Genomic DNA, 14,640 nt, shown 5'->3' on the forward strand with positions numbered 1-14,640 from the left:
AGCCCAGGGGAAGCCCAGAGCAGTACGAGATGCCAGAAGAGGCTCAACTTCCTTCATAGGGTAAGAACTGAAAAGGAATAGGTGACAGCACAGGCAGATTGAACTGGGGTTGAAGTCCCAGGAAGGCCTAGCTGTCATTTATGTGGTTACCTGGGCATTCTTGTGAGAGCAGGGGCTGACTGGGACCTGAGGCTCTACCCAGACACCCTGATGTAAATTCCTTCAGCTGTATTCTTGATTCAGACTGACTTTGACCCCCTTACCTTCCCACTATGCTAAGGCTTTCCTCCTCCTAATCCCAGCTCAAGATGTCAGAAGCTCTTCTCTTTCCCTCCCATTTCCCCCTCCCTAATCCCACCATTGGATCATCAGTTATCCAGTTGACTCCACTCTGCAAGGAAGACATTCCCCTGGCCTGACTCACTCAGTCCCATTTCTCCACAGGAATCCCCTCACCGCAGACCACAAGGGCCCTGACTAGCTCATGTTTTGTGTTAATGGATGTGAAACCGGAGCAAACCCCTCACCAAAAGAAAAACCACCCTAAACTCTCCCACACAGGTCTCAGCAGGTTACACAAATATTAGTCCTATCATCCAAATAAATCTGCCCCCATGGCCCAGAGCTCTGGCTCCCCTATCCTCTGCTGCCTGTGCAGAGTGAAGCTGTTCTACAAACACGTGAGGACCCCAAGGGATGTTGGAGAGGAACTTGGAGGGGGGGTGGGCGCCTATGTTCAGAATTCCTTGTGTAGGCCCTTTAATCAACAGCCTGCTGTCAATACTTTGCAATTGTAAACGGAAGGTTTCAAGAGAAGTCATGATGGGCTAGACCAGTTAGGAACTTTGGTAAGAGTGTCTGTTGGCTGGAATTGGGGGGCACAATTAAAACTCAGTATCTGAGATAGGTTTATAACCTCATTTTACAGACGAGATGATAGAGGCTTGTAGAATTTGGGTATCTTGCTCAAAATATCAAAAACTGTAAATGGCACAACTGTGATTTCAACCCAGGTGTGTCATAACTGCAAATTTCTATACCACTCTGCTCTCTTAAATTATCAAAAGATAGCCATTGTCTAAGTCACATAAAAATAGGACATCACAGTTTTTGGGACTCCATATCCTAGCTTGTAGCTTACAAAGCCTGCTATCTCTGGAGACTCCACTACTGCAAGCTTAGTTAGGCAGCAGGTAGTAGCATAGAAGGAACTCCCCTGTTTAAGCCAAACATGGAGTGAACAGTAATAATCCCCAGAACTTAGAGAGCCACTAAATAAAAATTTGTTCAATAAATGGGGAAAGGCTGTTTTTTAAGTTGTTTACCACTTTGGCCCCAAAGCCCCAGCTCTCTTTTCCTCTGTAGCCACTGGCTTCCATGCCCAACTTCAAAGACTAGGATTCTCTCCTAAAAATTGCCAAAGCCAGAGATCCCTACCTGACTAGTATACCCTGATGCCTCATGTGGGGCCCTTGAGATCAGGCCTGCTACCCTTTCCTACCCTCCATGAGTCACATATCTTTTACTAAGTGTTTCCCAAACCTAGTTGACCTCCAGAAGAATGCATAGAAACTTTAAAAAAATAAAATAAAACCCCAAAGGCCTAGGCAGGCTTACTAAATTATTCTTTCTCAGGAGTGTTCCAGGGTATTCTAGTGATCTATTAGGCATAAGAACCACTACATGCCACTTGGTTTGAACAGGCAGCAAGTGAGCAAGGGGCAGTGCTATCTGATATAGGTTGAAAAGAAGAGGGAGGTTGGAAGAGAATGTATGTTTGTATAGTTATATAATTTTTTCCCCTACAAAATACAGCAGTTTATAAACCTATGAGCATGTGAATGGAACCTTGTCCACTACGGCTAACTCTTACCTAGGAATCCCAGGCTCTGGGATAATGGAAAAAGGTTGTAGCCTGAGAGTTTCTTTTGGGGTACCAGGCAGTCTGCTCAAACTGACCCAGGGAAGAGATGTGGTTCCATCTCTGTCCCATCTACCCTTAGTCAGGTAGGAACACAAAGAAGCTCTCTCCAGGTACCCTTCCTCTTGCACACACAAGAAATGTCAGGAAGCCAGTGCAAAGGAAAGGAAAAATGAGCCTTGACCATGTGCTTTAGTGCAACTTATATCACTCTGAAGACCCCCACCTCTTCCCCTCTCCCTTCTAACCTCCAGAGGGGGCAGTCAGGGAGCTGTTCAGTTTCTTACATCCCCTGTCAACTCCTTCCCAGGGCTAAGGAACCAGTCAGGACACCAGAGTCCTTCTGGATTGCTTTCCAAGTCCTTAAATAGAAACTGTAGCAGCCCAGAGCTGAGGGTAGAGGAAGGCGTGCATGCAAAGATCTTGTGCTTTTGAGCCAGGAGTTTTGAAGTAGAGGGATGAGTGAGGTATTTCTACATTCAGGTCTGGTCCAGCCACTCTGCCTTCTTGGGGGCCTTGCAAGTGTGGACGTCCACAGTGTTTCTGCACTCCTTGCACCGCACTGCACAGCACCAGTGGAATTTGCACTCACACTGGGTGACACGGGTGACTCGAGTTGTGTCGTACCCTCGGCCACAGCACATGATTTCGCAACCATCCGTCCCTTTGGATGTCTTGCTACAGACACGGCCCGCAGTGCCTAGGGAACCTGGGTTGGGGAAGAGAATGAGAACCAAGTTACCTCTTACTTCAGCTGCTCTGGGTTCCCTTACCCACATCCTCATGAGGAAACCATAAAGAATCCCTTTTCCTGAAAATATGCCCAACTGGCCAAAATGACCATCTCCTTACTTCCCTTTGCACCACTCTGGCTTCTTCCCACCATAAAGGCTCCCCAAAGACCATTGACTTCACCTACTATGCCGTCCCTGCCAATACACATCTCTGTGTCTCCTTCAAAACCTAGCCTTAAAATGCTCCTAGCTGTTAAAGCTGGGTAAGGGCTCTCTGTGTTAGAAGTTTTCCATACTAAACAGTTAAAAAAAACAAAAAAACAACTTAGCCTATAATTTATCTTTTCCAAGAAGTCATGCCACAACTCTGATCCAGCTACCATTTGTTAGTATTTTGGTCCTTAGTTTACATTTTAAGTTGTACCATACAGGGAAGTAATATAGGATGGCCATTAAAAGCATGGGCCTTATTGTCATATTGTTCAAGTTTCAGTTCCAGGCCTGCCGCATCTTAGCTATGTGATTTCACAAGGTAGTTAATCTCTCTAGGCTTTAATCTTCTCATATGAAAATAGGCATAATAATAGCATGTAACTCAGTGGATTGTTACATCTATCATCTCTGTTCAGATGAGGAGGTGAACTGGTTAGTGTGACTGCCCAGAGGCATATCCCTGTGGAATTGCTACAGAATATCCCTTGCCTTACCCTTTACAGTAGGAACTCTTGAAGGGTAGGAATGATATTATCCCCCTGCACAGAGAGTGCTTAGGACTTCATTCTGACCAACTTTAGCAAGAGAGATCCTGCCGACAGATATAAAAACACAGAATTTGGGATGGGATGGGCCCTATAAAGTATCTGTCTATTCTAACCCTTCTCCAGAGATGGGACAGGGACTGACCTGGAGGTTGAGGAAGGGGAACAGATTGACTGATTCTCTTGCAGTAGTCTGTACACCCTACTGCGATATGGAAAGAAAATGCTAGGGGCACCTGGATGGTTCAGTCGGTTAAGAGACTGACTTCAGCTCACGTCATGATCTCATGGTTAGTGGGTTCGAGCCCTGCATTGGGCTCTGTGCTGACAGCTCAGAGCCTGGGGCCTGCTTCAGATTCTGTGTCTCCCTCTTTCTTTGCCCTTCCCCCATTCACGTTCTGCCTCTCTCTCTCTCTCAAAAATAAACATTAAAAAAAAATTAAAAAAAAAAAAAGAAAATGCTAGATCTTAGAACTTCTACATTTGTTTTTTATCTCATAAATTTAAAATCCCTACTTTGTATGTTTTATAAAGTACATATCAATACAGTGGAACATAGGTATCTTTTTAAAGTAAATATCTATATATTAGAGGTACATGCTCAAATAATTTTTTTTTATTTTTTTCATCATAAGTGTACTCCTTTTTTTAAGTAAGCTCTACAACCAACGTGGGATTCAAACTCATGACCCCCAAGCTCAGGAGTCACAGACTCTACCCACTGAGCCAGCCAGGAGCCCCCCTCAAGTAATTTTTTAATGAAAGAGTACGCAATCCAAAATTGTTAGAGGCCACTCTTCCAGAGTGTGGGCTAACTAGTTCTACTATGTGTGTTACTCTCCTCTAACTCCAAGGGCTGGATCTTAAGTCCTTTTGTGCACCAAAAGCCTCTTCTATACTCTAGAGCTGAGCTGTCCAGGTTATAGCCACCAGCCACATGTGGTCATTTAGTTATAAATTAACTAAAATTTAAAACTTAATTTCTCAGGCACAATACCTATATTTCAAATGCTCAGTAATCCCATGTGGCTAAGTGGCTATCTATTGGAAAACACAGATGTAGAACAGTTCTGTCATCACAGAGAGCTCCACCGGACAGGACTGCTTTGGTGGAAATTTGTGGCTCCATACTCGATTCTGAGATGACTTACACCCTTTGAATTCCAGGCCCCACTTTGGGTTTTATGAGACTTAATTTTATGCCTCCAAGAAAAACCAACACATCTGACTCACCCTTCCTTCTGACTCCAAAGATCCTTCCCCAAAGGTGCATTTTAGGTATAACAGCATAGGCTTATACCTCGGCTGCTATGGAATTATTTCAAGACATTCAGAGAGTAGTCCTCTGAATTATACCACGTGGGAAGAAAACATACCTAGTGGCAGGAAATCACTGAGAGAATCAGAAAGGGCTCTTTTAACTCCTTTTCTCCTAGCACCCTCCAAAGGGCACAAACTACTTTCTGTGTTACTTAGGTGGAGCCCCACCCTGTTTCTATGCCCAGATTTGCTCCGAGCCACTTGACTCTCCAGGAATGACAGTGATGGCTGAAAACAAACAGAACCAAAGACAGCTGTGGTTCCTGGCTCTATCTCACCCAAGTCCTGAGTGCTGAGTCTTCAGAGAAGAGCCTGCAAGCCCATGATAGTAACCAGAGGGAGAGCAGTTCTTTTGCACTAAAGGTTGTTCCTAGTCTAACCTGTCTGAACCTGGAATATGAGCCAAGCCAAGATGGTGACTTCTACTCTTTGGGGGCAATAACATATCACTTTCCAGCATCCCCAAGAATTCCACCACAAATATCTGGACCAGATTGAAAAACAATTTGCTGCTTTCTGCTAGTGGTTAGCCCTACTGAGATCTCTTTCCTTGCTTCCCCAACTCCACTGTAGAATCTTCAGTGGCAGCACACTGGATATAGTCTTTCAAGGCCACTCATGGTCTGATCCTCACCTTTCTTTCTACCTCTAGTCTCCCCATCCCAAACCTTCACTCAGTCAGATTCATCATACCTCTCGGTTCCTAGAACAATCATGTACTTTCCCACCTACCACTCTGCTTATTGCCCTTCTCTTCTCTCTAGGTTGTCCAGGTGATCCCTACACTTCGAGAAATTGCTTAAATTCCACATTTTCCAATAAGCTTTTCTTGGTTTCTCCAGCTTTGTGTCTTCTGCAATTGCATATGTCCACCAATTGATTACATCTTATTTCTTTAGCCAGATCATAAAGAGTCAGAGACTTAGGGTTCCTCCACTTCATGCTTGTGTACAGCCCATACATTGCTTGGTATTGAAAACGGGTGACTCATTTAAACAATCCCTGAATAATACCTACTGTACCCCAGATGCTGGGGATATAAAAGAGTGAGAAATGACCTCTCCTCTGCTTGGGTAGCACTGGGACTGGTGGCTTGAAGCATTCATTATCAATCTTATTATAAGACGTTCACATCGAGAGGAGACTGATGCCTCGCAAAGTACCACTTCCCTAACTCCTGTGGCTGAACAGACTATGATTGACCAGGGGTGCCTGCACCAAGAACTGGGGCTCCTTGTCCTTACCTGCTTTCCTTACTCACCTGCAGCCTTGTCTAAGACACAGTAGTCTGGGGAGTTGTCAAAGTAGACAAGGTCAGTCCGGGTGGCACGGCGATAACCTTGGCGGGCTGCTGTGAAGTTGGCGCCATCCTGGGTTGCTGTCACCTGCACAGCCCCATCGTAGCGCCGCCGCAGGTAATCACCTGTGCGGCGGAAGTCTGAGAGTGCACGCCAGCAGGTGCGCAGAGTACAGGAGCCACTAACGCCATGGCACTTACACTCGAGCTTCAGAAACCGCCGCACAGCCTGGGAGGTGAGGGAGAGGCAGCCGGTCAGGGCACTTTTCAGTCATCCTTAGGGCTACAAGCATGAGTGCTCTGACATCTGGCCTAGGCTGGACAGTGGGTTCTCTCCCCATCAGAACCCACCCATTCAAGAACCTTTTCCTCCATGAATCCTCCCTAGACCACCAGTGCTTTCTTTCCACGATAGTGTGTTCAAACACAGAGCCACAGGATCCTGTTCATGATTACAGTTTGCCATCACATGCCCTACTTTTACATGTTCTTAGAGTTTAAGGTGCCATGCCTTCTGCTTCTCTAGCATGTCATTTTCCAGCACAGGACTAGGCACATTGGCAGTGCTCAGAAACCAGTGAACTGCCCAGAGCAAGTTCTTATCCTCCTCAGTCTTTATGGAAGTGGTCCTTCCCCTTCTTAAAAAGTTACTTCCCTTCTTTTCTTTCCCTACTTTCCACATCTGTGAAGACACTTTATGAGCCTGGTTGAATCTAGGCATTCCCAAGCTCCCTTGCATTCACTACTCCTATCCCGTGGGGGTTGGGGCCACTGGAAGTGATCCAGGAGCCTTCAGCACTTCCACCTTCACATTCACTCCGTGATCACACGTACTGGTCACCCCCAGCAGATATGGACGTACATGCACAGACATGAGTACTGACCGTGCGACCACAGCGGTTGTTATGTAAGTTCATGAGGGCCCGGGCATCCTTAAGCCTCTTTTCCTTGGCATCCACAAAGGCCTTGGCAAAGCGAACACCATAATGGATGTTGTCACTGCAGCCACCCCAGTCAAAATCCCCACGTTGGTCATGGTGTCGGCCACGGGTGTAGGGGTCACAGCTGCACACACTCAGTTCTCCCTGGCTGCAGGCACGAGTGATAGCATGGACCACCCCTGCAGACGAGATGGCATATACAAATGCTGCCTCCCGGCTACCTGGAGAGAGAAAGGTAGAAGTACATTTCTGCAAAGAGGCCTATGTCTGTCCCTGTCTTCTGCCCACACAACCCCCCACTCTGAAACCTCCTCTCTTCTTGTCTTTCCCAGAGCAACTCCTGCACCTGCTTTTTTCAAGGTGGCCTTCCCTTCCAAAAGCATTCCCCAGAGTATCTGACCTCTTCCCCTCGGCCCTCAGTACTCTCTATCCGCTTCTTTGTACATCTGACCTCTTGGGCTGACCTGTACTCTTGCTTCCTTCCAAACTCCCTGGATCCATCCATTGAAAAGTTTCACAGTGAGTCATCCCCTCCCACCGAGTGCCAATCCTAGCTCAGCTAAGCCTGCCTCAGTCCACATTCCAGGCCTTTTCAGACCTACTCTGCTGGACAGTTCCCCTACAATAGAGACCCCAGCCCAGGGGTTAGCCTGTTTGGGGAGACCTGCTACTTTCCAGGGCCTGCTTCCTTCTTACCCTGCTCTCAGGGATTGATGACTCATCACCCCTGTCCCCCAGACACCTCCCGATTCGCATCTCCTTCCCTTTCTCCTAGTTTATTGTCTCACTTCTGCTTAGCTTTTTTGCTGAGCTGGGGCCAAGCCACCAACTCTCCAAATATTTACATATCACCTTTCTGTTTATCCCTTGCTGCCATTACTGTGATGTTGGGAGTGTTGGGGTGAGGGTAGTGATGGTGGCAGTGAGTACAGAGCAGCCGTCCTAGTCCTCAGCCTTACAGTGCGTGGAAACCCTCACACTGGGGTTGGGGAGGAAAGGAGGAGGGAAGACGAGACATGGAGGTGGCAGGGGACACTGTACCTTTGTGTATCATCCCAGCAACACCAACATTTAGAGGGGTACCTGCCTACATATCTCAGGTACTGAGGGTCTGTTCCCAACTGTATCCTGGGCACTGCCCTCAACTGTCTATCTGATTATGAGGCAGTGTGTCCAAGAGGGGAGGAGGATCATGCCTACCCTACCCACTTGCCACCCCAGGCACAGACAGGGAAGCAGTTGGAGCAGGGTGGAAGAGCTCCCTACTTCTGAGCATGACACGGCCAAAGACAGTGTGGTCCCGGTCCAGCGTGGTGCAGTTCCAGCGGTGGTGGCGGAACTGGTGCTGACACTCTCGGATCCATTCTCGGGCACCCTCGCCCACCGAGCGCATGATGTCTGGGTAACGCTGGCACAGCTGCCGCTGCCGGCTCACCAGACCAGGGATATTGTCACAGATCACTCGGGCCCCCAGTGCCCCGATGTACCTGCAAGGTGGAGATGGCCCTGTCAGAGCATCCTGGCCCTTTTCCTGCCTCAGGAGGGGGAGAAGGAAGGGGAGGGGGAGGGGAGAGATTTGGCATTCGGAACTTGAAGAGGTTCCTTCCCCTCCTCCAACCCACATTCCCTGAGGCCAACGGGTACAGCTTTCCCCACAAGCCTGGAGAAATGGTTACACAGTTGCAGAGAGTAATTGAGTGGTCTCTCACCATCACCCGCTCCCCAGCCAAAGGTCCAAGTGACACACACTCCCAGAACACGGGCCAGGCATGTGTCACATACGTAGAAGCCCTGGGCATGTCACACAAATCCATTCCCTGTTTATTTAATAAACATTAAGAGCCTCAGAGAAAAATAAACTAACAAAACAAGAGTCTGAGACAACACTCTTACACCCACATGTAAGAGGCACGTCCTTCGTAGCTGTCCATGAAGACATAGTTTGGGGGAGGAAGGATGGAGACAGGGAGGGACCAGTGGGAAGAGACTCAGTGGGCAATTTTGAGTCATGTTTACAGCTCTAGTCAGACCCATGTAGCTAAAATTCCTTACTCCCAAACCTGAGGTCTTGGGGAGGAAGACCCCACCCCCAAATCTCCTCCCTATACCCTTCATTTCCAGGCTCCACAGCCTTTCTTAACAAATGAGTCTTGGAGGCATGATGTCCTGGATGAACCTGCTTGGGCAGAGGGCTGTTAGCAGTGGGAAGCCAAAGCCAAGATAAAGCGAGGGGGGTGACACTCCCCATATTCCAGTCCCCACTCTGCCCAATTCAAACAATTTTAAGAAGATCAGTTGGGGTGGGCTACTAAAAGTTAGGTGGGTTGCTAGAGTCACTCTCAAATTTCTCAGTATTTTCTCTTCACTCGAACATTCTTAGCTTCTTCTCTCCATGAGGTCACTAAATGAGATCTGACCCATTCATCCACTTTGCACTCCCTTGCTGTCTCTCCAACACCTAGCACCTTCCTTGGCCCTCTGGGAGTTCTCTGTTCTCCTATCCTAACACATCAAATGGATACCTCTCTCTCTTTCTCTGAACAGGTGGGGGTCAAAGGGGGCAGTTGCTGCTACGGGCTGAAAAGATTTGGTTTGGGCTGTGAATGAGCCTGTGGTTTGGGAGAGATCCCAAAATGGGCCTAGAAGTGGGTGAGGGGAACAGAAGGCAGCCAGTGGGGAGAGAGGAAAAGCTGGACCGCCCTGGGCTCTATGTCCCCTCACCATGCCCTGCCCACATCCTTGTGCCTGGCCCTCACCCACAAACTAGATCACCGCTGGTGACACCAAGTCAGACAGACTCAAGGAGGGCTGATGCTTGCCTCTTTTGGAGCTCAGCGGGGCTGATGGGGCCCATCTGTCCCCGGGGGAGGGGTGAGAGGGCTGGCCCACCACTGACAAATCCCATGGAATCAGCGTCCCCAGCAGCACCGTCCATCAGGGCAATAGCTTCCAGGAACAAACAAAATAAACACCCCGGGCTGGGCCAGGCCGGAAAAGGCCGCCTGACGCACAGCCTGGAGTTACACCCACTGCCGCGGTGCTTTGTTTGGAGAATCAAGACCATTGCAGTTGGAGCTCGTCCCTGTCTCACCACCGTTTTGCTTCCCCAGTTCGGCCCAAGTACTACTCTAAGCAATGGGTGTTTGTTTTTTTTACTGGGGCTTGGAAAGAGGGGGGTTGGATGGGAATGGGAGACCAGTAATCCAGCCCTCATGAGACAGTCTGGAGTGAGGCAGGCCAAACTCTGGCAATAAGTCCTTCCTGTGGTATGACTTAAATCCATTCTGCTGCAGCCCACATTGGTCCTTCTTGTTACATCCTCACTGAGCGTGGGAACATTTAGTACCTAAGACAGGAAGATAATTACGTTCCTCTACTACCACCCAGACCCCATTAAGTAGCTGCACTAAGTGCCCCAACTGGTGTGATTCTGAAGAGCAGGGCACTTGCCTGCTGGCTAGTGGTCAGCCCCTTGTAGTTGGTGGGGGAGGCGGGCTCCAATACAACTGAGCCTTAGCCCCCTCTCAATTCAACACACGCCTGCAAAATGCCTACATGTGCCAAGCACTGAACTCAGCTGTTAGGGCACAGAGATGTTTAAGGCACCTTGCATCTCATTGGCTGGTAAGAGGGGGAGAGATGCCCCTGACTCCAGCTCTGTTTTCCCTTTCAGAAGTTTTCCTTTCCTTCCCAGCCTCCTGCCCCAGAATGCTCCCTTCACCTGCTTTTGACCAATTCACGTCCCTTCCTTTGACAAAGTGACCCATACCTTACTCTAGCCCTTTGCTCCTCAAAGTGTGGTCCCCAGAACAGCCATATGGGCATCATCTAGGGATCTGTTAGAAATGCAGAGCCTTGGGCCCCACCCCAGGCGTACTGAATCAGATTCTGCATTTTCACCAACATCACGAGGTGATTCAGACACCCTGTTCCATGAAGGCAGAGATTTTTGTCTGTTTTGTTCACTTGGTTACCCCCAGAACCTAGAACAGTGTCTGGCACATAGTAGATACTTAATAACTGTTTGTTGAATAAACACCTAACCGCTCTGATTTACCGCCAACTCTCTTTTCCCCCTAGCCAGCCATAAACTTCATTTCAATTACAGCTTTACTCCTGCTGACATTGCCAGCCTATTTGCAGATGTTTTATATTTGTGTCTTTTTAATGAGGCCAGGGATGCTCTTTTCATTTCCCCTCTTGTAGTCCCTAGTGTACACAATTCAGCCCAGCCCACACAGGGCTTTGAACACAGGAATAAAACTATTTACCTTCCCTGAATCTCTTAATACAACATCATTTATATGGTACTTTACAGTTCACGAAACATTTTTCTAAACAAAAATCCTATGAGACAGGTCTCCATTTTACAGATGAAGAGACTGAGGTTCAGGGAGATTAAGTGGTAATACCCACTCTGTCCATCAGGACTAGTCAGAGGAGAGCCAGGTGTGAACCAAGGATATCTGACTCCAAAGTCCAAGCTCATTTTCACTCCAAGAACAAGAGAGGCATACAACGCTTAACCAGGAATAGAGCAATCTAGCTCCAAAATTGGTGTGAACTTGGGCAAGTTTCATACCACTCCCCTCCCAGCCCTCACTTTCTTCATGTGTGAAATGGAGAAAATAATAGTATCTACCTCACCAGATTACTTTGGGCATTGAAGAAGATGATGCTCATAAAGTACTTAGTTATAGTGTCCAAAGCTTAGTAAAGATTCATTGAATGGCAGTTGGTGGTGGTGACAATAATGCTCTTATTATGACATCAACTCTGTTCCTCTCCCTTCGTGAATCTATGCACGATGTCCTGCTCACGGGATTCCCTACATCCAGCCCCCTGCAGAATGCAAAATGGAACAGGGAAGCACATGCGAGGAGCCCCCTGTTTCTTGCTCTGTTTGTCACAGATTAAGAAGAGACCATCTGTTTCCTCCTCCAGTTAGAAGTGGGGAGAGGGAAGGAGTGACTGGAGAGTAAGGGAAGGGCTGGGGGGACGATCAGACTGTTAGCTGGTGATAGTGATGACCTTCTGCTCCAGAGTGGAACACGGACACACACAGGGTCAACAGGCATCTCTTCCAGGGTTTGGACAGAGTATCAATCCTGCTGGGTTTTTTCCCTAAAGGAAAGAGAGATACCTTGGGGGCCTGACCTGCCTTTAGAAAGCAGCTTTCCACTGTATCTCAGAAGTGATGACCACTGAGGCAGGCATCTGGGGCCTACAGCTGTAACAAGTGTGAGGCAAGGAGATTGAACTAACCTCTGCACCCACTCCCCACCCTGGCTCCACTGCTGCCTTTCACAGCGACTGCCGAGTCCCTCCCTATCACTGTATCACTGGCATGCCCCCTCTCTGGCTCTTCTACCCAGAGTTTTTCCAAAATGTGAACCACGTGGGGGTGAGAGCAGTAGAAGGGAGAAAGGAAAAGAAGAGGGAGTAGCCAAGGGACAAATTGGGGACCAGGAAACACCCTAGTTGGGTGTTTAGGAAGCACTACCAGGATGCTGCAATTATCAGAGTGACACTTCCTCACCTAAACACCAAGTGGCCCCCAAAACTACCTCCCAAACTGGTAAGAAGCAATCAAGAGTCCCTAAAAGCAAATTGCTATCTGGGGTGGGTAAAGATGCACTGTGGTCACATCATCGTCTCTCCATCCGGCCACTGAACACACAAGTCCCCAGCCAAACTGAGTCCCTGATGGCTTTGATCTCCCTCTGAACTTTGAAAGGCTTTTCTCCTCTGTCCCCTCTTCTCTTTCCCTTTCTAAAAGAATGTTTCAAGCCAGATGTAAGATACGGGCCTCCCTTCTCCCCCATCCAGAACAAACCACCCCCCCTTGCCTTCCCCAACACTGCAGAGATTAAAAAGATCCAAAAGAGAGATTTTTCTGAAACAGGAAAATGGGGGGGGGGCAGATTGGGGATGGAGAGCGACGCATCTTGAAATGATAGGAATCTGCAGCCCAAGCTTGCTGGCCCCTCAGCCAGCTACCCCTCACCCTTCCTAGCCAAGATTCCAAGTCTAGAGGAGAAAAGCCACAGGGTGCAAGGGGAGGAGAGACCACTCTGTGTGGTGGGAAAGGGGAGGGAGGAAGGAGCAAAGTAAGGAAAGGAAGGGGGCACTGCTTGGGTAGGGAGGGGCAAGAGTGCAGTCTGAAGCCAGTTTGATGGGGGGGGGCAGTGAAGAGGAAAGATGAGAAGACTGTCTTTTCTCAGTTCAGTTCCCCCCTTTGCCCCCCAGAGGGTGGGGGAGGAGGGAGAGCAGCTTTCTCCTGAGAGAAAAGGATGAATGCCATCCAGGGCTTGGGGGTGGTGCAGGGGGGGATTCAGAAAAGAGCAGATATCCAGTGGGTTTTTAATGCCTTTTGCCTCATCTGCCCTCTTGTGAGGTGTCTGGAGTCTAAGGCCTGCAAGAAACCTGAGGGGAGGGTCTCAATGCTTTGCGCCTCCAGAAGCCACTAGTTCTTGGACGGGAAAGAGATGGGAGACACAGGGTCATCTGGGAAGAAAAAGGAAGAAGAGAGGGATGTCAGGGTTCGAAGTGACATCTTCAAAGCTGAAGTTGAAGACAAACGCCTAAATTATGCAATTATGCAAAATTGTTTTAATTGTGAGAGTTAATGGAGTATTTTTGCTTTGATTCCATTTCTAAACCTTGCGCTGGGTGCTATAGTGTGAACACCAAAGTCTTACTGCCTACCCGGTGGGGTAGACTAGAGAGAGCCTCGTCCGCCCTCACCAAATGCCCTTTTCTCCACCTCGGGGTGGTGGGGGGGGTCGACGTTAGGCGATCAGGGGGCTCTGTTGGAGGGCCACTGAAGGCCCCAGATGGACGATTGGTTTCTTGAATCCACCCTGAGAAAAACTTGGAAGGTAGCATTCCCCCTAAGTCAGAGCTGAAATGGGGCACAGCACAAGGGAATCTGGAAAGCCTCGACTACCAGGCGTCCTTGCTCCAAACACCCAGGGCCCACCTCACTGGGTCAGCAGCACACCTATCCACCCCCACCCCTACTCCGAGACTTAAGTGACAGTCCGGCTCGGATCGTCTCTAACTCCGTCGAAGCAAAAGCCTGGTCTCCTGTGCAGCCGGTGCCAGGAGCTGCGTAATTCCTCTGGGCGCCTTCGGCCTCTGACCCCGCGCCTCACCCTCCCCACCCCGAGAGCCATGCTCACCACCAGGACGTGTCTACGCGGGCCGGCAGCGTCAGCAGCAGCAGCAACAGCAGGCAGGCAAGACCGAGGCGGGCCGAAGCCCGAGAGCCGTCGGGGGCCGCGGGTCCTGGCGGGAGCGCGGGGACAGGGGCGCGGGCGCGCCGAGGGGGGAGCTGTGCGGCTTCCTCCGCACCACCCGGCTTCAGCATAGCTCCCCGATGACTCCCGCCGCGCGACCCGGAGGGGCGTGGACGGGGCACCGGCTCGGGGTACTCAGGCTGCTCCTACCTCACCCCCTTGGGGGGCCATAGGGCCCGGCGGCGGGGCACCCAGGGGCACCCGGAGTCCGGGAGCCGGGGCGCAGGGTCCCGGAGAGGGGCTTAGGGAACCGGTTCCGGAAGCCGACGGCGGCGCGCGGAGCCCCGGGTCTGGGACGCGCTGCCCCGGCGCTGGGCGCGGTGTCAGGGGGTCGGTGGCGCGGAGTAGGGCTGCGGGCAGAGTGTGTG

The 14,640-nt window shown here is 49.7% G+C and overlaps 1 protein-coding gene across 1 annotated transcript; it reads right to left on the reverse strand.

Annotated features, from left to right (window-relative positions):
- Positions 1 to 2,400: 2,400 nt before the first annotated feature.
- WNT2B (Wnt family member 2B) lies at positions 2,401 to 14,343 on the reverse strand. The gene is made up of 5 exons (XM_047083011.1): positions 14,156 to 14,343; positions 8,238 to 8,458; positions 6,915 to 7,192; positions 5,995 to 6,259; positions 2,401 to 2,630 (listed from the first exon to the last, which is right to left on the reverse strand). The coding sequence occupies exons 1-5, from the start codon at positions 14,341 to 14,343 to the stop codon at positions 2,401 to 2,403; spliced, it is 1,182 nt and encodes a 393-aa protein (XP_046938967.1).
- Positions 14,344 to 14,640: the final 297 nt, after the last annotated feature.

Source organism: Lynx rufus, unplaced genomic scaffold (assembly GCF_022079265.1).
Source record: "Lynx rufus isolate CCGP_SWC_20201006 ecotype Redwood Valley unplaced genomic scaffold, mLynRuf1.p SCAF_2, whole genome shotgun sequence".
NCBI classification, from domain to species: Eukaryota; Metazoa; Chordata; class Mammalia; order Carnivora; family Felidae; genus Lynx; species Lynx rufus.

Coding starts and splice junctions, on each gene's coding strand:
- WNT2B (XM_047083011.1), bottom strand. CDS start 14,343: ATGCTGAAGCCGGGTGGTGCGGAGGAAGCCGCACAGCTCCCCCCTCGG. Junction 8,459..14,155: donor CGCGTAGACACGTCCTGGTG/GTGAGCATGGCT, acceptor TCCACCTTGCAG/GTACATCGGGGCACTGGGGG. Junction 7,193..8,237: donor TGGCCGTGTCATGCTCAGAA/GTAGGGAGCTCT, acceptor TTCTCTCTCCAG/GTAGCCGGGAGGCAGCATTT.